The sequence below is a fragment of the Hemiscyllium ocellatum genome, chromosome 23 (assembly GCF_020745735.1).
Source record: "Hemiscyllium ocellatum isolate sHemOce1 chromosome 23, sHemOce1.pat.X.cur, whole genome shotgun sequence".
In the NCBI taxonomy this organism is placed as follows: domain Eukaryota; kingdom Metazoa; phylum Chordata; class Chondrichthyes; order Orectolobiformes; family Hemiscylliidae; genus Hemiscyllium; species Hemiscyllium ocellatum.
In genome coordinates, this window is record NC_083423.1 from 51,098,233 (window position 1) to 51,122,188 (window position 23,956).

A 23,956-nucleotide genomic window follows, 5' to 3' on the forward strand; every position below is an offset into this window, starting at 1 on the left:
CTTTTCAACAGCTTCAAAAAAAAACTGTGTATTTACATGTTCTTAACTTTATTTTTTAAAATGGTAACCATGTAATTTGGGTCAGTTAAAATTCGAGAATACACCCATTACAAATCATGGATAAGAGTTTACAGAGATACTCTAATCTTGCTGTAATTGGTTTCTTTGCAACTTCGGAGAAAGCAGTACTGCAGTCAGCCTCAAAATTACAGATCCTTCAGTTCCCTCTGAATCTTCCACAACGTCTCAGCACTCTTTCTCAGCTGGGCCACCTCATCATCTTTCAGAGTTTGATTGATGACATCAGTTAGTCCGTCTGCACTCAGTACACATGGCAGGCTCAGGAAGACTTCATCCTCTATGCCATACATACCCTGGGGTTAAAGACACAGTGCACAATCACAAGCCAGTTTCCATATGCACTAACTCTATTAAAATATGTATTACTTTTACCAACTAAAGATACAATTGTGACTGTAGGACTGCTGCGTCACAGGTTCGATTCCATCCTCGGGCAACTGTCTGTGTGGAGTTTGCACAATCTCTCTGTGTCTGCAAGGGTTTCCTCCGGGTGCTCCGGTTTCCTCTCTCAGTCCAAAGATGTACAGGTCAGGTGAATTGGCCATGCTAAATTGCCCATAGTGTTAGTTGCATTAGTCAGAGGGAAAAGGGTCTGGGTAGGTTACTCTTCGGAGGATCTGTGTGGACTGGTTGGGCCGAAGGGCCTGTTTCCGCACTGTAGGGAATCTAATCTAATCTAATCGAAATATCTTTAAAGAGAAAAATCCTGAGCCGAAATGATGGACAAAATCATGAACCCTTTCAAAAGGAACTTAACCCAGCCTTCATAGAATCAAACAGCACAGAAACAGACCCTATGGTCCAACCTGTCCATGCTGAGCATAATCCCAAACTAAACTAGTCCCATCCACCTGCTCTTAGCCTATATCCCTCCAAACCTTTCCTATTAATGTCCTTTCCAAGTATCTTTAAACACTAACTGTACCCACATCCAGCACTTCCTCAAGAAATTCATGCCAGATACAAACCATCCTCTGTGGAGTAAATTTGGCCCTCATGTCTTTTTTTAAATCTCTCTCCTCTCACCTCAACAATGTGCCCCCTAGCCTTGAAATCCCCCATGCTAGGGAAAAGACACCTACCATTAACTCTACCTATATGCCTCATAATTTTAAGTACTTCTGCAAGATCAAGAATAAAGCTACATCAAAGTATATTAAGGAACTCAAAAGCAATTTCTTTGAAGTGGCTGTCACTATCAGAGGTACACAGCACAGAGGGATGGGTATCTGTGCAGCAATACTTAAAAAGAAAATGAGAGCCTTCGTGTAATGTGTGAAGGACCTGGTGAATGAAACTGCAGGCAATGATACAGAACTGTTTGCAGGCATGTTCAAAGTCTGCACTCTCAATTTTCATCAAGAATGCCAAACAACTACAAAACCTTCTGGTTGAAGGTTGAAATATTGGACAACATAAGCCTATTGTTCACCTTACTGATTTAACAGAATGTGGCAGCTCACATTTATTGACATTAATTAGTTACTGCAATATATACTCGAGTGATAGTCAATCTCATGTAAAAGTCCACCCCCTATTTATGGTCAAATAACCTGGAATTTTCCATACATCTCATGTAAAAGTCACCCCTAGTTCTTCACAGATCAAAGGTTATGAGTCAGCGAGCTGGTTGTCACTTCCCACTCCAGCTTTCCAGTCTGCCACACTGCTCCCAGTCTTCCAGTCCGCTGGCTCTGCTCCGGGTTTTCAGAATTACCGTAATTTGTTTCTTTTCTCCTTTATTCATTCAGAGAGCAACTAGATTCCCTCCAATATGAAAACAAGTCCTTCAGCCCAACAAGTACACACCGACCCTCTGAAAAGTAACCTACCCAGACCCATTCTCCTACCCTATATTTACCCCAGACGAATGCACCTAACACTGCGGACAATTCAGCATGGACAATTTACCTGACCTATCTTTGGATTGTGAGACGAAACTGGAGCACCCAAAGGAAACCCACGCAGACACAGGGAGAATGTGCAAACTCCACATAGACAGTTGCCCGAGGCAATTGGGCTTCTGCTAAATGATACAGTATAAATTTTGATGGGCATGAATTTCAATCCCTCAAAAAGTAGTATCCCTATAATAGTCGACCCTATAAATTTAACCTTAAGAAGTAATTTTTTAAAAATTCAACTACTACTCGACTATTTACGTTGATCTGACATCAGTTAATAGCAAATGATACGGAAACCTGTAAAATGTGTACTTTTAATAAAACTATTGGACAGGAGGAAAAATTCTTACCAAGGTTAATGAAATGTTAATGCAAGGAGGTTGGAATACAAAAGTATAGATGTTACATTGCAACTACAGGGTTTCCCCTGCTGTCTGAAATAACAGTGCTTCTATGAAACCTTTTGTAAGCCAAAACTGGCATAAATCAAAGAAAGCAGTTGAACAGTATTTTCACGTTTCGCCATTTCTTGTAAAAAGTGAAAATCCTTTTTGGATTTCTTTCCGTTCGTGAAAACAGGTATTAATGTAGGTCTTTCGTAAAAGCCAAGTGGCGTAAAGTGAACTTTTGAAAAGTGGGGGACACTTGTACCTAAAACTGCGGTTAGACCTTATTTAGAGTACTGCATTCCATTCAGAGTCATAGCTCAGGAAGAACGCATAAGTATTGGAACAGGGGCTGCATGGATTCAACAAATTGGGGCTAAACAATGTAAATCATGAGGACAGGATGCATATTCATTTAAGTATAGAAGGTTCAGACGTAACTAATTATCAAAGAACTGCATCCTCAAGTTAAAAGTTCTGCAATTAAATTAAACCTGGATTGACTCTCTGCTATCTAATCATTTTTAAAAAAAATCATATTTATCATTAACATCTCAAGTGACACTGTCCATGTGTTTAGTTCTCTGCTGCTGGCAATCCAACTAAGCCAATTATAGTAATTCAATAATAACCTTAATACCACCCAATGAAATGTGTATGAAGAAACAGCAGTTGCTGATTTAAATTACCCATTATGGTTTCAGGTTTTGTTGAGATAGTTCTCCTGTAAGTGAACATTCCCTTCCTTTGAAGCACAATGCAACTGTACGTGCACAATATCTCATAGTTCCAGTAAAGTCTACATGGCAAGACTGAAAACAGATGTGGCATTTGTATGACCTGTCTCTGATGGAGGGAGGGGAGGGGGAAGAGAGAGAGACAGAGACACAGACACAGAGACAGAGAGAGAGACAGAGAGAGATATACTAATAATCCTCCTTTTCTGCATTCATTTGATTTGTAACTAACCCAGGACAATTCTGACATCTAGCCCTTTAAATTTACTCTCGCTATCAGTTTACCAACATTGAAAAGTTCATGTTCATCAAGTTAAAATTGATTAAATGCAATACATAATTTATTGAGTTTAGTTGATTCAGCAGCTAACCACAGGATGGAAACAAAACAATCACAGAACTCCTATTGTGGGAAAGGAGGAGTGCATCAGGGAATCGTTTATGACTAGGAAGAAAACATTCACCGAAAGCTGCAATTGTTATAGGCTACAGTGGCAAAGGAACAGAACATGTTCTAGTTGCTGAAATGCAAGCAGGAAGTGTTGGGAGAAAACATCTTTGGAGAGAGAAAGTAACACCAATCCCCATGACCTCTTCACCCCATTCTGAAGAGAAATCATGGGACTCAAATCATGAACTTGGTTTCTCTTCCCCCCCAACAGATGTCGCCAAATCTGATGAATCTTCCAGCACTTTAATGCTTTTTAAACATCTAGCATCTTCAGCATTTTATTTCAGTAGTCCAGCAGCTATTAGGTGCAGATGTTAGTGCTGAAATCCCAACATTAACTATTACGTATTTGTAAGAATCCCTAATTTGCAGTAAACCAGAATATATCTTTAATACGGTAACATCTCATACCTTTACCATGGTGGATACTGGGTGAATCCGCCTCAGATTCTTCACAATGGATTCCGTCAGTTCAGCAACACTGAGGCCAATGGCCCAGTTGGTATATCCTTTCAGTTTAATCACTTCATAAGCACTAGCAAAACAAAAATAGTATTAATTCCGGCATTTGTACATCAGGTTAGCGCCACAACTTTAAGCGTGAAAAATATTGAGCACAAAGTGCTCTTAACAACAGAAACAAGAAAAATTGATGCTTTACACCACCATTCTATATAAAACATTGCACAGCCTGCCTGTTTCGCTTGCCCACTTCCCATTGAATATTTATCTATTGAAGCTAAACTTAGAGGACACAATTTCTTAAATTTGCCAATTTTAATTAGATTAGATTACTTACAGTGTGGAAACAGGCCCTTCGGCCCAACACACCGACCCGCCGAAGCGCAACCCACCCATACCCCTACATTTACCCCTTACCTAACACTACGGGCAATTTAGCATGGCCAATTCACCTGACCCGCACATCTTTGGATTGTGGGAGGAAACCGGAGCACCCGGAGGAAACCTCAGCAGACACGGGGAGAACGTGCAAACTCCACACAGTCAGTCGCCTGAGTCGGGAATTGAACCCGGGTCTCAGGCGCTGCGAGACAGCAGTGCTAACCACTGTGCCACCGTGCCGCCCACATTCACACCAACTCTGTTGTTACCAGGATCTTGTTAAGACTATATTTGTAACATGATGCTCCAATTGGCAATTTCCTGCACTGTCAGCATCTAATGAAGCCATCATACCAAGTTTAAAATCAAACTTTTTAAGTATCATTTTATTTCTATGTGAGTAGTAACAAGCATAAAATGTGTAACTCCTGTTAATTTAGGCCCCTCACCCAGCCCCCAGCAACAGCTTTACCAATTTTACAAACTTGGCAGTAGAGTTTTGTAAGCAGATTGTTAACCAAAAGCCTAATTTTTCGCTGGGATTGTTATGTTCCTACCTCGTCTGCTGTAGTGTGGGAAAATCAGGAGATGTGATAGTATAGTAGTAACATCAGTGAACTAGGAATCCAAAGATCTAGGCAATTGCTGTGGGAACATGGATTCAAATCCCATCATGATGAATTCAATGAAATGGAAAAGCTAATGGTGACAATGTAATGAATGTCATAAATGTCCATCTAGTTCACCTTTAGAGAAGGAAATGTGCTCCTCTTACCAGGCAGTACAGTGGAGTACTGTATTCAGTTCTAGCTGTCCTGTTACAGGAAGAATATTATTAAACTGGAGAGGGTTCAGAAAAGATTTACCAAGAGGCTGCTGGAAATGAAGGGTTTGACTTACAAAATGTAGACTGGAAAGACAGACCTTTTTCATTGGATGTTGAGCAGTGACCTAATGAGGTTTATATAGATAAGGTGAATGACAAGAGTCTTTTCCCTAGGGTGGAGGAGTTTAAAACTAGGGGGCATATTCTTAAGGTGACAGGAGAAAGATTCACACAGAGGTGGTTTGTGCGTGGAATGAACTGCCAGAGGAAGTGGTGGATGCAGATTCAGTTATAACATTTAAAATACATTTGAATAAGTTCATGAATAGGAAAGGTTTGAAAGGATATGGGCCAAGCGCAGGCAGGTGAGATTATTAGTTTGGGAACATAGTCAGCATTGTCTAGTTAGACTGCAGAGTCTGTTTCCATGCTGTTTGATTCTATGGCATGTCACTCCAGATTCTCAGCAATACGGTTGATTCTTAACTATCCTCTGTTCGAGAGATTGTCAGTAAATACTACCTTACCAGCAACACGAAAATTTCATTGCTGTATTAAAACAAGCATGAATCAAGGCTTAAAATTAGTGCTAGGGAAACTGAGGAAACACTTCTTCACATAAGTTAGCTGAAACCTTCTCCCTCGATAACTATTGATTTTTGTTCAGCATGGATATCAAGAAATGTTCAATGTCTCGACCAGCCCAACTGTTGGAACTGAACTGAGGGGCTGAATGGCCTACTCCTGTTCTTTCGTTTTCCATAATACAATATAAACTATATTTCAAAAATACTTTAATGAGATGTGATGAGCTTGGGAGCACCTGAAGGTCATAAAATAGTTGTTTTATAAATACGAACTTGCCCACTTCATCTGCAACAGTAATAAATCTGTTAATGTTATAAAGCACCTAATCATCTTTTAATTGAACTATTATAGCCTACTCTTACTTCTTAAGAGAACAGGCTACTAGTTGAGATGCATTTAAAAACTTGGCACTTTAAACACTTACCTTCTCCATCTCTATCGTTTCCTGACTCATTTCTGGAAAAGCCTCATAATGGCTTTGATGAGAATCGGAACTCAGACATTGACCTCTACATTTTAAACTTTGTCTAATGTTGATCATTGCATAAAGACTTTGTTGTATACCTATCCACCACCATTTTGTGGACATCTTTCCAGTTCTCCTTGTCCTGAGCAGTTCCAATATCAGGGCTCAGCTGCTGCAGTCCAACTCCTGCCACGTTGACACCACTCCAAACGGGGACTGCAAATGCAAAGGAGCAGAATGTGGACAGTTCTATAAATATCTTTATAATATTGCTATAAATATCTATTGGCAAACTGCAACTTAACTATAGCATCTGGCATATATTAAAAGTGTAATGATATAATATTCACGTCACATTCAACAGCACAACTTCATTTGATTTTAACACTATTCACGTTGCCTCTAACTCGTTCTCCAAATATTTCTGATAATCAAGATGAAGATAGGTTAGTAACAATGAAGAAGTAATCCCTAAGCAGCAAGCCTTCCGCAAAACAAAATATTCAAATGAAAAAAGTTTTCAATCTGACGGGTTAATTGAGTCTAGCTCCACAGATGCTCTCCAGACCAGAGTATTTCTACCATTATGATTTTATTTCAGATTTCCAGCACCTATAGTCTTCTGCTGCTGAACAAATTAACTGTTAACAGCAATGCCAAATGCACTTATAACGTCCTTAAAAATTATGTTACATTACATTAAAGCCACATAATTTGATCGCTTGTGTTACGGGTGGGCAGAGCAGGGGAAAAGTGCAGTTCATTGACTTTAACTGGTCCACGTGTTTAAAAAACTCCCAGCTTTCACTTACATGCTCTTGGTCAATTCCCCAATCAAAAGGGGCTAAAATGCAAGCAGAGGAACAGAGGAGTAAGGAGCAGGAATAGGCTATTCAGCCTGCTACCACATAAGATCAGAGGTGATCTGGGCTCGGGTCTCAGATTCAATTTCCTGTTTGCCTCCGTAATTCCCACGTCCAAAAATATCTAACTAATTCAGCCTTGAATATATTTAAATGGCTCCACTAACTCTTCAGGGAAAGAATTCTATACTAAATGACCCTTAAAAAAAAACTCTCCTCATCTCTTAAGAACGTCCCCAAGCTTTTGTCTCCCAATAAGAAGAAATGTCCTTCCGGTACCCATTCTATCCAGACCTCTCAAAGTCACCTCTCATGCTTCTAAACTCCAATAAGTATAAGGATAGCCTGTCCAACCTTCCTTCATCAGATAAACTCTTCATCTCAGGAATGAGTCAAAGTGAACCCTGAGTGAAGTCTACCAAAGTCATTATATCTCTTTTTCCAAATAACAAGTCCAAAACTGTATCCCACATTCCAGAAGTGGTCTCACCAACATCAAGTATTGGCAGCTGGAATCTACCAATTGGTACTGAAAGAATGGCTTACTAGCAAATTAATGATGGGATAACAATGGAGGCAGGGTTGAGGTTAAAAGCAGATCATCTGTGATCATAGTTGAATGGCAGAGCGGGCTCAAAAGGCAGAGTGATCCACCTTTGGCCCTTGTTTGTTGTAGTATGGAAGTTTTCACAAGAGAAAGACTTGGGGAAGTCAAGAGTTGGGCAAACCCAACTGGAAAGAGGTTAACCTGCTTGGTCTTCACTGCCCTTCCAATCAGTTGGAAAAAATCTGACCTTATTTGATAGAAACTAAAAAGTATGAGATTTATATGATGTATCACAAAACGTAACCATGCAGCCTTACCACTGGAATCTCCGTGTTCACCAAGCACCCAACCATGGCAACTGGATGGATGGAGTCCAAGTTTCTCAGCCATCAGGTAACGGAATCGAGCAGAATCCAAATTACAGCCGCTGCCAATCACACGGTTCTTTGGAAATCCACTCATCTTCCATGTTACGTATGTTAGAATATCAACTAGAACCCAGGAAAAACAACACATGAGCACTTCAAAATTCAAACTGATTCTAATTAGAGCAAACACAGCATTATGGCTTGAGGCTCCAAAGGAATTTCATCACAAGTGGATATGATTATATATGCTGGCTGTTCTAACAGGCTATTCCCTTTCGCTAGAAAGAAAGATAGGCACTTATATAACTTCTCATCAGCACCAGATGTGGTGGTGCTTCATAGCCAAAGAAATGCTTTTGAAGTCAGGTTGCTGTTGTAATATTTATGGAGTAGAAACGCAATTGGGGATATTGGTAGGAGGCAGAATTTCCAAATATTTCTTCTGATGTTCTCCCCCTGGGGAAGATCCAGGACCCATTCAGTCTTAAACCCTACGGTTAACAAAGTTTAATATTGTGGCTGCTGAGGTTGTGAATGTGTGGGTTGTAGTTTTTTTAGAATTTCTCGGTTTGGAAAGGTGCCAGACATTTGGAAAACACAAATGTACAGCCGTATTCAAGAAATGAAGGAGGTAAAAAGCTAAAAACTATAGTCCAGTTAGTCCAACGTCCGTCATTGGGAAAATGCTGGTATCCATTACTAACAAAGGCTAGTAGCAGCATATTTAGAAAACTGACAGAAGCAACATGGTTTTGTGATAAGATGTCTCATAAATTTTATTGCACAAGATAAGAGCTGATGGTGTTGGGGTAGTACATTAGCATGGATAGTGTATCACTCAACTAGCAGGAAAGAGATTCAAGACAAATGGGTCATCTTCAACTTGGCAAACTAATGGGGTATCACAGATTCCATTCTGGCAGCTCAACTATTTAAGACTTGTATTCATGACCTGAATTAAGGGACTGAGCATAATGTAACTGAATTCATCGACAATACAAAAATAGGAAGCAGAGGCTTGTGAGGAGTAACGGAGTCTGTAGAGGGATATAAAGCAGAAGGAAAGAGAAAGTTTATCCACTTAGCAGAACGTGCAGAAAAGCAGAATATTATTTAAATGGAAAGAGTTCGGAATACTGCAAATAAAGGTATATGGGTGTCTCGTATACATAAGCAATCAGCATTCAGATACAGCAAGTATTTTGTAAGGGAAATGGAATATTGAACTTTATTGCAAAGAGACTGGCGCATAAAAGTAAAAAAATCTTGCTACAACTGTACAGGACATCGCACTCTAATTGTGCTCTCATCACAGTATAATTTTGGTCACGTTTCTATACTTGGAATGGAAGCAGCTCAGAGAATGTTCACTAGGATGACATCTGGGATGATAAGCTTGGCTTATGAGGAAAACTTGGGCAAGATGAACTCTCACTCACTGGAGTTTAGAAGATTGATCTTATTGAAACATACAAGATTCTGAGGAACGTGACAGGGTATTTCACAAGAGAATATTTTGCTTGGCGGAGAAATCTAGAATTAAGGAGCATCGTTGAAAAATAAAGGAATCCCTCACTTACAATAAGGAGGATTCCTCAGAATGGTTAGATCTTTGGAATTCTCTTCCACAGAGAGCAGTGGAAGTTGGATCATTGAATAAGCTGAAGGCTAAACAAGGAGACAGTGAGAACTGCAGATGCTGGAGTCAGAGTAGATAGAGTGTGGCGCTGGAAATGGCACAGAAGGTCAGGCAGCACCTGAGGAGCAGGAGAGTTGATGTTTCAGGCAGGATCTTTCAGCAGGACCAGGCTCATGGAAAATATGTGTCGAGGGACTGGATGTCCACGGTGAAGATGAGGTGTTGGGGGCTGGGGAAATCGAAAGACATGGAGGAAGTGGAAGGCGTGGATGGTCCCTTGAATATATGTGGATAGTTCTGGAACAAGAAGGAACAGAACGGAGTTAAGATAAGCAGAGATGAGTTCAATGGAGCAGGAATAAGCGGACAGAATTGGTCGATGGGGCAGTAAGGTTTGTGGATGTTGGGTAGATAGATAGATCCGGGTGGTACGGGGTTGGGAAACTATGAGGTTGGAGGCTGTCGATGGGAGATCCCCTGAGTTCATGGGGGATATAGATTTAGAGGGACTGGATGTCCATTCACGGGGGATTTTTGGAGGGACTGGAGGGCCCTGCCCAAAATACTCGACTCTCCTGCTCCTCAGATGCTGCCTGATCCACTGTGCTTTTTCCATATTTAAGGCTAAATGAGACAGATCATTCATCAACAAGGAATTCACACGGTTATTGTAGTGGGAAGGACGGCAGGAATGTGAATTAAATACATTATCAGATTAGTCATGATCTAATTAAGTGGCATATTAATTAAAATTAAATTTTATTAAATATTAAAAACCAAAACAAATGAATGATTCCTGTTCCTATTTCTCCCAGTTTTAATTTGCCAATGCCAGTCTTGGCTCAGGAATACAATTGCCCTTTTAAGTGTAAGTTCAAATCCCACTGCACATAGGAGATCATAAAATGCTTACATTTCAGGGCACAAAGGAAATGATGCAATATCTTGGGATGCCTCCTTCAGGAGGTACACTACAGCAATGCCATGTACCTCCCCTCACCCTTCCTCAAGTGAATGTAAAAGTTCCCACAGCACAATTCTGAAGAACTGTGGAGCTGCTCCCAGTGCCCTCAATGATTAGATTAGCTGGCTACTAATTGCATTGCTGTTTATGCAATCTAGTGGCATACAAATTGACTGCTGCATTTTTCTCTGCACTGCAACCATGACCGTGTGTTTTATTGGCTATGCAGCCCTTCACATGAAAGATATTGTAGTTCCCAGACTTGGAAATAGATTTATCCTTAAAAATTCAATATTTACCTGGATTGGATACCACAATGAGTGTGCAGTTGGGGCTGTATTTTACAATCTGAGGTATGATGAATTTAAAGATGTTGACATTTCTCTGGACCAGATTCAGTCGGCTCTCACCCTCTTGTTGACGCGCTCCAGCAGTAACAACCACGACTCGAGAATTAGCAGTTATTGCATAATCTAAACGAGTGGAAAATAAGACAGGTCAATTATAAAACCAGCAGGTAGAAAATAAAACAAGGTTATAAGTCTCTCATTCTACACACTTGACTTTCAAACCTTTTGTTTGCTGAGTTGGAACTTAAGCAAACAAAACCAAATTTTGTAAGTGTTAAGTGGGACCTCGATCAGATTGGCCGAGGAGTGCCAGATGGAGTTTAATTTAGATAAATGTGAGGTATTGCATTGTTGAAAGGCAAATCAGGACAGGACTGATATGCACTTAACAGCAGGATACTGGGGGTGTGTTGCCAAACAAAGAGTACTTGGGGTGCAGGTTCCTTGAGGACGGAGTTGCAGGTTAACAGGGTAGTGAAGGCAGCATTTGGTACACCTGCCTTCATTGGTCAGTACATTGAATATAGGAGTTGGGATGTCATATTGCAGCTGTACAGGACATTGGTTAGGCCACTTTTGCATTCAAGTCTGGTCTCCCTGCTATAGGAAAGCTGTTGTGAAATTTGAAAGGGTACAGAAAAGATTTCCATGGATGTTGCCAGAATGGGAGAGTTTGAGCTGTAGGGAGACGTTGAATAGGCTGGGGCTTTTTTTCCCCGGAGAACTGGAAACTGAGGAGATGACCTTATAGAGGCTTATAAAATCATGAGGGGCATGGTGGGGTGAACAGCCAACATCTTTTTCCCAGGGTAGGGGAGTCCAAAACGAGATGCTATTGGTTTGAGGCGAGAGGGAAAAGACTTAAATGGGACCTAAAGGGCAACCTTTTCATGCAGAGGATGGTGCGTGTATGGAATGAACTGTCAGAGGAAATGGTGGAGGCTGGTACAATTACAACATTTAAAAGGCTTTCAGATGACTATATGAACAGCAAGTGCTTACAGGAATATGGGCCAAAGGCTGGCAAGTGGGACTAGATTAATTGAGAACATCTGGTTGGCATGGACGAGTTAGACAAAAGGGTCTGTTTTCGTGCCCTACGTTAAAAATCCAAATTACCTTTATCAGCCAAAATCTTTGGAGTTTTGAGAAACAGGCTGCCATGAAGAAGATCCATCATTTCTCCCTTCAGTTTGTCTTCCAGAACATCAACCAAGGCCATCTCATCGGTTAGTTCCTGAGAAAGGAAGGTGACGTCTTGTTAAAATGGATGATTTTACATCCCAACTGCATTCAAAATAAACTTCTAAGTTGTGCAAGAGAAACAAAAGCAGTCTGAGATACTGCCAGTTTCTGAGAAAGTGAAGTTTTCCAGGAAGCTTTTACTTAAAAAGATCACCGATGTTACAGCAAAGTAAGTGCTAGTGAAATTATTGAACAACCTATGTTCCCTGGAGAGACTAGAGGAGCTGGGCTTCTTCTCCTTACAGCAGAGGAGGGAATAAATTGAAGAATTGCTGCAGCACTAAATAGGTCATTCCATTATATCAACCTCAGATCTCTAACGTACACTTAAACTTTGTGTGGTTGTCCTGCTATAATCCTGCACATGGGTTATTTGAAAAGGAACATCCAACTCCCTTCCTGAATGCCTCAACTGAATCCTGAAGCTGGTTTTAATTATTAATGATTTGCAAGGTCCACGAGAAGCTGTTTGAATAGCATCCAGAGAATTAAATTTAAGATAACATGCTAAAGAACCCGAGTGAAGATGAGATTTTTTTTATTCAGTTCAATGTTCTTGCGTTCTGGCAAGCTCTGTTGTCAATTTGCAAGATTCCAGCCTTGGGTGACTCCACACAGAGATTTTCCGTGCCTGCGTGGGTTTCCTCCGAGTGCACCGATTTCCTCCCACAATCCAAAGGTGTGCAGGTTAGATGAATTGACCATGCTAAATTGATAAAACGTGTTCAGGGATGTGTAGGTTAGGTGCATTACTTAGGGGTAAATATAGAGTAATAGGTTCGGGAAAAGGGTCTGGGTGGGTTACTCTTCAGTGGGTCGGTTTGTTGGGCTGAAGGGCCTGTTTCTACACTGCAGAGATTCTTAAAAGAAATGCAAGGTCACGAGGAAAGAACAAAGCTGTGGCACTAAATAGAGAGGTATGTTAATGAGCTGGTACACGCAGGATGAATTAAGTGGCCTCATCCTGTTTTGTATGACCTTACAACTTGGTATACTGAGACTTGAATGTTTACACCTGGAGAAAGTCTGATTATTATACATTTATCAGCATTAGTTTGCAGTTCCAAACTAGATGTTCTCAGATCAAATGCAGATGTCTGTCTTTGATCATTGCTGTGAAAATCGTTGACTCTATAAAAGAAATTGTACAAGTCAAAGAGGCATGAGGGATCAAACTTACCCTTAAAAGAATGCTAACAGCACACGCCATCCCAACCTGGCCTACACCTACAACGGTGACCTTATTTCTTGAGGCTTCAGATCCATCTCGAGAAACTGGAGTGATAAGTTTCTCCAGCACTGTCGCCATGTTGTCTTCCTAAGTTAAAAACAAGAGGTTTTTTTCTTGAAACTATGAAAATATAACACTCACAATCATATTAATAAAGATACAGAAAGAACTGGGATGGAGAATATGAGCTATAAGGAGAGTTTACAAAATCACAAGCAGTAGATGGTAACCTGGAAGAACAAGTAATTCAATATCTCCTTTAATAAAAGCAAATTACTGCAGATGCTGGAATCTGAAACCAAAAGAGAAAATGCTGGAAAATCTCAGTAGTCTGGCAGCATCTGTAAGGAGAGAAAAAGAGCTGATGTTTCGAATCAAACTTACAAAGGGTCAGTTAGACTCAATGTCAGCTCTTTTCGCTCCTTACAGATGCTTCTAGACCTGCTGAGATTTTCCAGCATTCTCTCTTTTGGTTTCAATATCTCTTTTGCAGTTTATAAATCACTCACTAGTTCTCCAATGGAGTACCATGAAGGATTTCTGGGCATTATATCACCAGGAAGATGACAAGGCATGAGAGAAGGTAGAAAAGAGGTTTAATGCAATGTTACAGCAATGAGGAGTTTCAGTTATGAGGGAACACTTGCCTTAATTGGTCAGTGCATTGAGTATAGGAGTTGGGAGGTCATGTTCAGGCTGTATAGAATGTTGGTTAGGCCACTTTTGGAATATTGCAATCAATTTTGGTCTGCCTGCTAAAGGAAGGATGTTGTGAAACTTGGAAAAGTTCAGAAAAAATTTACAAGGATGTTGCCAGGGTTGGAGGGTTTGCGCTACAGGGAGAGGCTCTTTTCCCTGTTGTGTTGGAGGCTGAGGGGTGACCTTATAGAGGTTTATAAAATCATGAGGGGGGCATGGATGGGATAAATAGACAAGGTCTTTTCCCTGGGGTGGTGCATGTCCAGAGTTTCGGGTGAGAGAGGGGAAAGATATAAAAGGGACCTAAGGGGGAACTTTTTCACACAGAAGGTGGTGTTTGTATGGAATGAGCTGCCAGAGGAAGTGGTGGAAGCTGGTGCAATTGCAATATTTAAAACACATCTGGATGGGTATATGAATAGGAAGGGTTTGGAAGGATATGGGCTAAATGCTGGCAAATGGGATCGAAGGGTCTGTTTCTGTGCTGTACATATCTATGACTAACATGACCACATCCAACAGCAAGGAAAGATTTGGAGGGAAATGGGCCAGGAGCAGGCAGGTGGGACTAGTTTAGTTTGGGATTATGTTCAGTATGGACTGGTTGGGGTGAAGGTCTGTTTCCATGCTGCATGACTATGACGACACAATTAAGTCCATAAAAGGGTTGACTAAAATGCCTTTGCTTTTAGTTTCCAAATCAAGCTGTTATTACACATCTCTGGAGTACACAGGACTAGAACCCAGATCTCCTGTTCTAAGGGCAGGGATATTACCCCTGCATTGCGTTTGTTAGCTGTGCTAATAATCTTCCCCAGCTTTAGAAGAAAACACTTTTATTGAGACCAGAATAAACCACATGAATAGTTCCTCTGCAAGAAAATTGCCTGGAGCACAATAAATCTTTACTGTATAAAGGATGTTTGCAACAGAGCCTAAACCACGAATTAACAGGCCACTTCAACATCATTATAAAATAAGGAAGTTTGTTTTTTTTTGAAACCAATTTTGCTCACCAAAAGGTTATATGATGGTGTGTGGTGATTCCTTCCATTTCAGGCAGTGTCACCAAACATTCCCTCATAAAAGGAAAGATGTATCACAGTTAGGCCTCTACTTTACTACAGTGGCTACGTTTTGAAAGTAGCTGTACAGCATCTTGGGGCAAGAATAAGCTCATGAAAAGTGTTAGGAAAAGTGCAAGTCTTTATCTGTTTAACAGAAAATTGCATAAGTGTAATATTAGGGACTGGGGAAAAGTAACAAAATCTTTTAATGTTTTACTTTCTCCTCAGGACAGGGAGCACTGAAAACTGTACTAAGACGTGCTTTTGCACGTGTTTGTGAGAACGTGGGTTTATGCCATTTGCCAAATATTGCTGTGATTAGGTTACACCAGGGCTTCTGAAGCAGCAAGTAAAGTGACCCCCACCCCAGCTCCCCTATGGGGTAACTAGGTCGAATTTCGGGGCGGCAATCTCCATTACAGCCAATGACTGTGGGTGGAGCTTGAACCGAGCACAGACAACTGAGAATCTCCTGAGTTCCTTTTCCTCCTAATACAGGGGTGTGGCCTAACAGGCAGATCTCAGAGGCTTGGTTACTGCTGCCTGAAGGCTGTGAAAAGATTGGTCTGTGTTTTTAAAATCCTGTGGTTTAAACACTTCCCACCAAATTCAAATACCCCCCCAAACCCTGATGAACAACGCTCACATCCTAATGAGTTTTACCTCTGGTTACGTGAAGCCTGTGGCTTTAAAATGGGGCCACACTGGGGTAAAGTGCTTGAGAATCACTGGGCTGGGCTGATGTTGGAAAAGTTGCCTGTTAATGCAGAAGCAACTTTTAAGAGTAGATCTACCGCACCCCCGGCTTGTAAAATGCTCACTAGAACAGTATGTCTTGTTTACCAAACCATCTGTGAGATAAGTGTGTGTATTGGATTAGCAACAGAATTGACAATGTCCCAACTGTTTAAACGCAGGATCCTCCCTAACAGTCTGCAGAGCAGTGATTCATATCCTATTGGTTTGACCTGGAACTGAACACCCCAGTCCACGCGGTGAACTGCTTCATTTTCCCTACAAATTTGTTTATCAAAGAACCTTTTCACAAGTGTGGACTCGTTTTCATTGTGCCCGCACACTAATTTTGACAGAAACACTGGATACTTGTTCATTTTTGGAATGGAAACTTAGCTCCATTCAAATGACCTTGAAGGAAAGTCAGTCTCTCAGTACAAACCCACAACAAAAAAAACTGCAAACGTGTTAAAGACAATGACAACTTCTCGAAGACAGATGAGGTACTGAGCTGTTGATTGACATGAATCTGAAAAATTATACAGGATTCAAAATATTAACTGTTTTGCCCTTGCCAGACACTTTCATTGGCACTTTCTATTTTCATTTCAGTTTTTTTAAAAAAGTATAATCCCTACAGTGTGGAAGCAGGCCATTTGACCCTTTGAGTTTACACAGACCCTCCCCTATCCCTGTAACCCTGCATTTCTCATGGCTAATCCACCTAGCCTACACTTCCCTGGACACTATGGACGATTTAGCATAGCTAATCCATCTAACCTGCCCATCTTTGGACTATGGGAGGAAACTTGAGCACCTGGAAAAAACCCACACAGACACAGGGAGCATGTGCAACTCCACAGAGACAGCTATCCAAGGCTGGAATTGCACCGGGGTTCCTGGCAGCAGTGCTAACTATTGAACTTCTACGCCAAGCAGCCACAGCATTTCGCTTTTTTTCATGGGAGTGAAATCTGCCTCCCAATACCTGTTTGTTACCTTCTTGACTGTTGAGTCCAACGTTCTGAACCTCTATCTTGGAGGGATTTGAACGCAGGGATGAGACTTTTAAAATCAATGCTTTTTGGACAGCAGTTTATGTTGGGTATCATCCTCACCTTCCAAATCATAGCTGCCCAGCCCTAATTCTCAGATAGGTAAAAACAAGGACTGCAGATGCTGGAAAAGCACAGTTCAGGCAGCATCCGAGGAGCAGGAAAATTGACGTTTTGGGCAAAAGCCCTTCATCAGGAATAGAGAAGGGCTTTTGCCTGAAACGTCGATTTTCCTGCTCCTCGGACGCTGCCTGACCTGCTGTGCTTTTCTAGCACCGCTCTAATCTAGACGTAAGTCTCAAATAGTTCTATTCTGTGCTCTTATTGTGCCACTAGGAATCAATTTTAAATGTCGCAGCCTTGTGCTCAAATTTGCTCATATTCACCTTTCCCGATCTGTGCTCTATGGTCCAACAACCCGTTGATAATTCCACATTCTAAATGTGGCCTCTTGTACAATTCCACCATTCTTTGCTCCTTCAGCTATGTAGGTCTTCAGAGCCCTAGGTCTCAAATTCTGGAATCCCTCTCAAAGGTAAACCTCATTGCCCCCCCCCCCTTCCCTTTTAAAGATGCTACTTTAAAACCCTACCCATCAATTTCTTATATTTAAGGTGGGTCAATGCTATTTGTTTTTATTTATCTGATTATGCCGTAGTGTCTTGGGACTTTTACTGCACTAAAAACTAGGCGCTATCCCAGTGAAAGTTGGGAGAGAATGAACATTTTGAAAACCAGATCTCTTGTCAAATGCCTGAATAAAACAGACTTCGGAACCTAAATGCAGTTGAGAGTTGGTCTTTGCATTTTCCAAACTTAGGTCAGAATCTTTGGACAATTTGGTGAAAACTGACGGGTCATCAGCAATTCCCTGGGTATGGTGTCGCCCTCATAAAACGGTAATGAGGCTCAGTGAAAGAGCAAACCGCCCATGTGTCCCGGACAAGGTGACATTCAGCGTTGTTTAATGTGTGACTTGTTATTAGTGGGCTGGCGGTCAGCCAGCATTTGCACCGCTACATTCCCACATTAACTTTTAATGGCCTAGCTAAAGCACCCTTGGTGTTGGAAACGCATTTTGAGAAGTCAACCCAGCGCATTCCACATTTCTCGCACAAAGAAACCACAAAATGGCCTGCAGTGCAAGACGAAAAGAATGCATGATTCCTGTCAATGAAACTCACTGATGAGCAGGAATCAACGGTTCTTTTTGTTTTAAAAAGAAAAGATTTTCAAGTGAAAAGCTAATGCTGAGTTCATTACTATTAAACTCGTTTTTAAAGACTATCTTAACAATTATTTCTAACTCATATTGCCTCTGCATTTTCCTCCCTCTCGATGATTTATTTCGAAGAAACAATCCGCCTATAATTGAGTTTTTCCTTGTCACTTGTTCCAAGATCGGGATTAATCACTCGAAGTAGTTTAAGAGTAAATGATAAACACAGCCCAGCACAGGAACGAACCATCCATCTCGCCAACTCAACTTACTGCACCACTGAGTACATGCCTGAATTTCTGGTTATTCTTTCCCGGCTGAAGTTTCAGATTCCCCCATCTCCTAAAAACAGGCGTCTGACTCGGAAGTATCTCCTGCATGCAAAGACTTGCAATTGAAACCGTGCTGTTTTCCCCCCGGACTAATGGGATACAAACGTTGCCACGTTACCCAGAGTGGAAGAACTAACTTTATTGAATACACTCCACTCCAAATCGACAGGATCAAAGTCAACACAAAAGCCGAGGGATGGAATGTACACATTCTAAAATCAAAACTATGTTTCTAACGAGTTAAAATGACAAAATAGTTGCAATATTTGAGGAGAAACACGTACCAGAAGTTTGCAATGTGGCACCTCCTCCTTTCCAGCGCTCGCTCTGACTCTCTCTCTTTCTCTCTGTCTGTCTATTGTTACATGTTGTAAAGCAGCAACTTTTGGCAGCTCTGAGTTACATGTGACTGGCCGAGCACGTCACACACTGGAAAGGAAGTCGGATTAAAACCTTCTGCAGAAATTTGCAAATGTCTTCAACTGGGACTGGTTATAAAAGAATACTCCTTTTGGCATCAATCGCCTCTGCCTTAATTTTTTTTAACCTGAAGTAAACTTTTATCATTATGTCGGCCCAAAGATTTTAATTTTAATTTGCTGAATACATGTACTAGAATTTTGTGACCACATCCTACCGGACGTGATAAGATTATTTCTGTGCTGTTCACTCATACAAATCAGGCGCCTCTTCACTGCAATGTGCTTACTTTAGCGCAGCATATTTCAGGCCTAACAAAAACAGAAATTGCTGGAAAAGCTGAACATCTGTGGAGAGAAATTAGGGTCAAGTGACCCTTCCTCAGGACACCCACACCCATCAATCCCACCGCCCTGGATCCTGAACACTTTAACCACACTACCCATTCAGGTGCTAGGCCACCTCCATCACCGCTTCCTTTCCACCTGACACCTAAAGGAATAATACCTCATATTCTACCTTGGGACCCTCCAACCCCATGGCATCAATGTGGATTTCACCAGTTTCCTCATTTCCCCTCCCCCCAGCTCAGCACCATCTTTATGACCAGCCCCATTTGTCCATCTTCCTTCCCACCTATCCACTCCACCCTCCCCTCTGACCTATCAACTTCCCCCCCCACCTCCATCCACCTATTGCACTCTCAGCTACCTTCCCCTCCAGCCCCACCCCGTCCCATTTATCTCTCCACCCTCCCTCTGAGGCTCCCAGCCTCATTCCAGATGAAGGGCTTTTGCCTGAAACATTGATTTTCCTGCTCCTCGGATCTTCTCTGACTTGCTGTGCTTTTCCAAGCACCAGACTCTAATGTCTAGCATCTGCAGTATGCACTTTCGCCTTCCTCGCAACAAGTAAATCATGAAAGCGTTAACTTAGATAATACACCCTTAAGATAGGGTCAATTCCTGAAATTCCTCCTCCCTTCCCTTACTGACTTCTGAAGCTCGTGATAAATGTAGGTTTTTACTTGCCCGATACTCTGTGCTATTAATACAAAACACTGGGAAAGTTTGGTTTTCAAAATGCCTTGACCTCTAACATTGCCTCCAATTTCTTCCCTTCTGGTTTTGGATTAGCACAGGGTTGGTGCTCCTGGGTTTTTGAATCAAGGCACGATTACATTTTTCCTGGCATGATTTTCTCTTCTCGGGGTTGGTGAAAATAATGGACAGCTGGAAAACTAAATTAGGCAAGGATCCAAAAGCCAGATGCTTGCAGCAGAGAACTCTCAGAGTTATATCCTCCTTTCATAGACAGTGAGATCAAATGCTCGCCACTAGGTGGTCAGAAACATCTCATTCATTACACAATTCACCCGATCCACCTCCCCTTCCTGATTAACCTCTCCCCAGGCCAAACACCAAAAGCTGAGTGGGTACCGTTAGAGTTGGTTCCTCGGTGTCAAGTCCAGGTGAGTTTGTATCTGTGTCAGCCGTCTTCCTTCTCTTTACTCTGCTTGGAAATGCTTCAACTGCATCTTGTGCCTCCATGGTCAATGCTAAAGGTCTCCCTGCGACTCTCCAATGGCACAGCAATGTATCAGTGTCAGGTTGTTTGTTATCAATCAGGCTTGGGCATCACTTGTTGGATGGGCGGTAATGTCGGCGGACACAGCCAGCCAGGTGGCTCCTGGGTTATAGCTGTTTCTTTCTTACAGGCAGGAAGCTCTCGGTTTAGAGATTGTGGTTTACTGCAGAGGGAGGAACAGGAAGCTCGTGGCTTTGGCAAACAGTGAAGAGCATGTGTAGAAGTTCTAAAGGGGATGGACATGTTGCTGCACGGCATGGTGCTGAGTCAACGTCAGAGCTGCAGCATGTGCCAGCAGTTTAGGCAGCAAACACACACTGCCTGTACTCGATCAGAACAGTGAAACTTATGGATGGCTTCTGTCAGAGGCTACCACCAGTCAGTCCAGGGGCTTGAGTCAAACAGTGTGGCACTGGAAAAGCACAGCAATCAGGCAGCATTCGAGGAGAAGGAGACTCCACATTTCTGATGAAGGGCTTATGCTTGAAATGTCAACTATCCTGCTCCTTGAATGCTGCCTGACCTGCTGTGCATTTCCAGTGCCATTTTGCACTCTGATCTCCAGCAGTCCTCACTTTCTCCTAGTCCAGAGACTTGGCCATTTCCAGTCCACAGTCAGCCAAGTGGTTTCTTCAGTGCAAGTCTGGGGAGTTAGGGTTATGTTTACTCTTGGAAATTAAGTACAAGTAGTCAAGGTCTTTCTTGTTGATCCATTGGGATGACGTTACAAAATCAATGCAGTGGTAGGGGGTGAGGGGTGCAGTGCAGTCAGTCAGAGGGAGTGGTCCTATGTAATCTGTGGGCTCTTCAAGGGCCAGTAAATTTAAATCTGGGGACAGGACTCATTGCATTGTATCTTGAAGGATATGGTCACAGTGACAGTGGGCAGTTGCAGATAGTAAGGTGGGATGTAGTGGTTTATTGGAGGGGGCTGTGCAATCTCAAAGAGGATGTTCAAGATATGTCATGGTCACACCAGTCTCAATATGGGGTGGGTCACATCCAGTAAGGACTTTAGACCCTCAGGTTCATAGCCCCCAGGGGTAAAGGTGGTGTATTCATTGTAAGGTAGAGGGAAATGTGGGTATGTGAAAGGTTATTGGTGTGAAAGGGGTGCTAAGGGAGAAGGGGACATGGAAGAATGGGTCCACCTGCAAATCACTCATTAAGATGCAAGGAACCTAATCATCATAATCATTGGTGTTCTCTTGCAGACAAGGATGACTCTCTCCCACTCCTAGGGTGAGTCTGTAGGTGGCTGTACAGACTGATGCTCTGCTACCCATGGGGCAGGGGGTGGTCATGGGAAGGGGTAGATGGTACGTTGGTGTGGCAGCGTGCTCCTTCTGCCGTTTTCTCCTGGCTTCTACCTTTTCCCAATGGTAAGTCTCAAGTTGCTCAAAGCCTTCCCGGAAGCTCCTCCTGGACTTTGGATGGTCTTGGCCCAGTAATTCCCAGGTGGCTGTGGGAATGCTGCACTTCTCCAGTGAGGACTTAAGGGAATCCCTGAAATGTTTCCTCTGTCCACCTGGGGCTCACCTGCCGTTTAGAAACTGGGAGTAGAGCACCTGCTTGGGGAAGTTCTGTGGATGACATGCCCGGCCTGTCCCAGCCAATCAAGGGTGGTCAGTGACTCGACGCTGAGAATGTTGACCTGATTGAGGACACTGTGAGTGGACAATGTGAAAATCAACTGCACAATAAGGTCTGGAACTGGAATGAAGAACTTGCATGGTGATGGAGTGAGTATTGTTTCTTTGAAAGAGGGCAGAGTTTAGCACTGAAATGGGAGCTAAGAGACCACTGTGCTCATCATTATTCCGGAAAATAAATAATGCGAGCCATCTGCCTTCAATTTACATCAAGCGGTCAACATTCTTCTTTGACATATGTTAACATCACTTGTGTCACAAGGTTAGTGCTCCTATCTCTGGCACAGAAAGTCTAGCTTCAAGTCTCACCTCTTCTGGAATTGCATTTTAAATGTTTGAGCAGGTTGATTTAAAAAGATTCTTTCACATCTCATGGTGCAGTGGTAATGTCCTTATCTAGAAGGTCTGGGTTCAAGGGCCACCTCAGAATGTATTACCATGGAGATGTGTCATTACATAACCATACAGGTTGATTTAATATTTTTTTCACGTAATCCAATCAGTTTTGCACTCTTGAAGGAATCATTTGGATTGCATTGTGCCCACTGATTGTCACCTTGTGATCTCCAAGCTCAATAATACTCAATGTAGTAATGTACTTGCCATCAGGAGCTCAACTTCACAATTGGCCAAGGCAGACAGTCTGAAAGATTTGAAGCTTCTGTGCTGCAGCTGCCTTATCTCAGCAAACAACACTAAGGCTGCCATGACTTTACTATTGAGATGGACTGGGGATGAGTGGAGTATTTATGGGGGTGACAGTTGTTTTCTGACAGCTGCCTTATGTTAGGGAAAAACGGGAAAATTGTTGGGCAATTTTGCATGAGTAAAGGATAAAATTCATTATCCGTATTTTTATAGCACAACGCTGGGCTCTGAGGGCATAACCTGCATAACAAAGGAAGTCAAGGCTTGGGCAGCACGGTGGCACAGTGGTTAGCACTGCTGCCTCACAGCACCAGAGACCTGGGTTCACTTCCTGCCTCAGGCAAATGTATGTGTGGAGTTTGCACATTCTCCCTGTATGTGCGTGGGTTTCCTCCGAGTGCTCCAGTTTCCACCCACAATCCAAAAATGTGCAGGTCAGGTGAATTGGCCATGCTAAATTGCCCGTAGTGTTAGGCGAATGGGCAAATGTAGGTGAATGGGTCTGGGTGGGTTGCTCTTCGGAGGGTCGGTGTGGACTTGTTGGGCCGAAGGGCCTGTTTCCAAACTGTAAGTAATCTAATCATACCTTGACCTACCTGGCTGAGGCTAATGCAACTGGAGAAGCAAATTACAGCAAATGCTAGAATCTGTCCCGAAAACAGCAAATGCTGGAAATCACATTGGTTCAAGCAGTATCTGTGGAGAGAGAGCAAGCTAATGTTTTGAGTGTAGGTGACTCTCCATCAGAACTAATGTGAATGGTGGGGGGTGGGGATGAATTTCTGCTATCGAGTTAGGGTCGAAAGTGTGCTGATAGTGCAGACTAAGTGATCGGAATATGGGAATGACAGAACAATGGTGTGTCTAACTGCTGGACTGGAAAGGACTGACAGTTCCATTGGAGTGGAGGGAGAGGAGAGAGGACATGGTGACTGAGAGTGTAACAAGTGAAGCTGAAAGAAAGGGAAGGAGTGGGAGTGGGTCCACAATCTGAAGGTATTGAACTCAATATTAAGTCCAGAAGGCTGTAACGTACCCAGTCTGAAGATCAAG

At 42.3% G+C, this 23,956-nt stretch overlaps 1 protein-coding gene across 2 annotated transcripts; it reads right to left on the reverse strand.

The window, feature by feature from the left end:
* Nucleotides 1-31: 31 nt before the first annotated feature.
* ldhba (lactate dehydrogenase Ba) lies at nucleotides 32-20,647 on the reverse strand. Of its 2 annotated transcripts, none has more exons than XM_060842981.1 (8): nucleotides 20,456-20,647; nucleotides 13,439-13,576; nucleotides 12,133-12,250; nucleotides 10,963-11,136; nucleotides 8,010-8,183; nucleotides 6,381-6,498; nucleotides 3,971-4,094; nucleotides 32-374 (listed from the first exon to the last, which is right to left on the reverse strand). In XM_060842981.1, the coding sequence occupies exons 1-8, from the start codon at nucleotides 20,564-20,566 to the stop codon at nucleotides 207-209; spliced, it is 1,125 nt and encodes a 374-aa protein (XP_060698964.1). In that variant the 5' UTR covers nucleotides 20,567-20,647; the 3' UTR covers nucleotides 32-206. The 2 variants fall into 2 exon arrangements, with proteins under 2 accessions (XP_060698964.1, XP_060698965.1); XM_060842982.1 differs by lacking the exon at nucleotides 20,456-20,647 and adding an exon at nucleotides 18,881-19,004.
* Between the last annotated feature and the right edge of the window lie 3,309 nt (nucleotides 20,648-23,956).

Bases quoted from the DNA above. Each gene is read 5' to 3' on its own strand.
- ldhba (XM_060842981.1), bottom strand. From the start codon at position 20,566: ATGGAGGCACAAGATGCAGTTGAAGCATTTCCAAGCAGAGTAAAGAGA. The intron at 11,137-12,132 runs GTAATTTGGATT...CCACTCGTTTAG, and splicing joins AAAGATTTTGGCTGATAAAG to ATTATGCAATAACTGCTAAT. The intron at 4,095-6,380 runs GTATACAACAAA...TTGTTTTGCTAG, and splicing joins CACAAAATGGTGGTGGATAG to TGCTTATGAAGTGATTAAAC.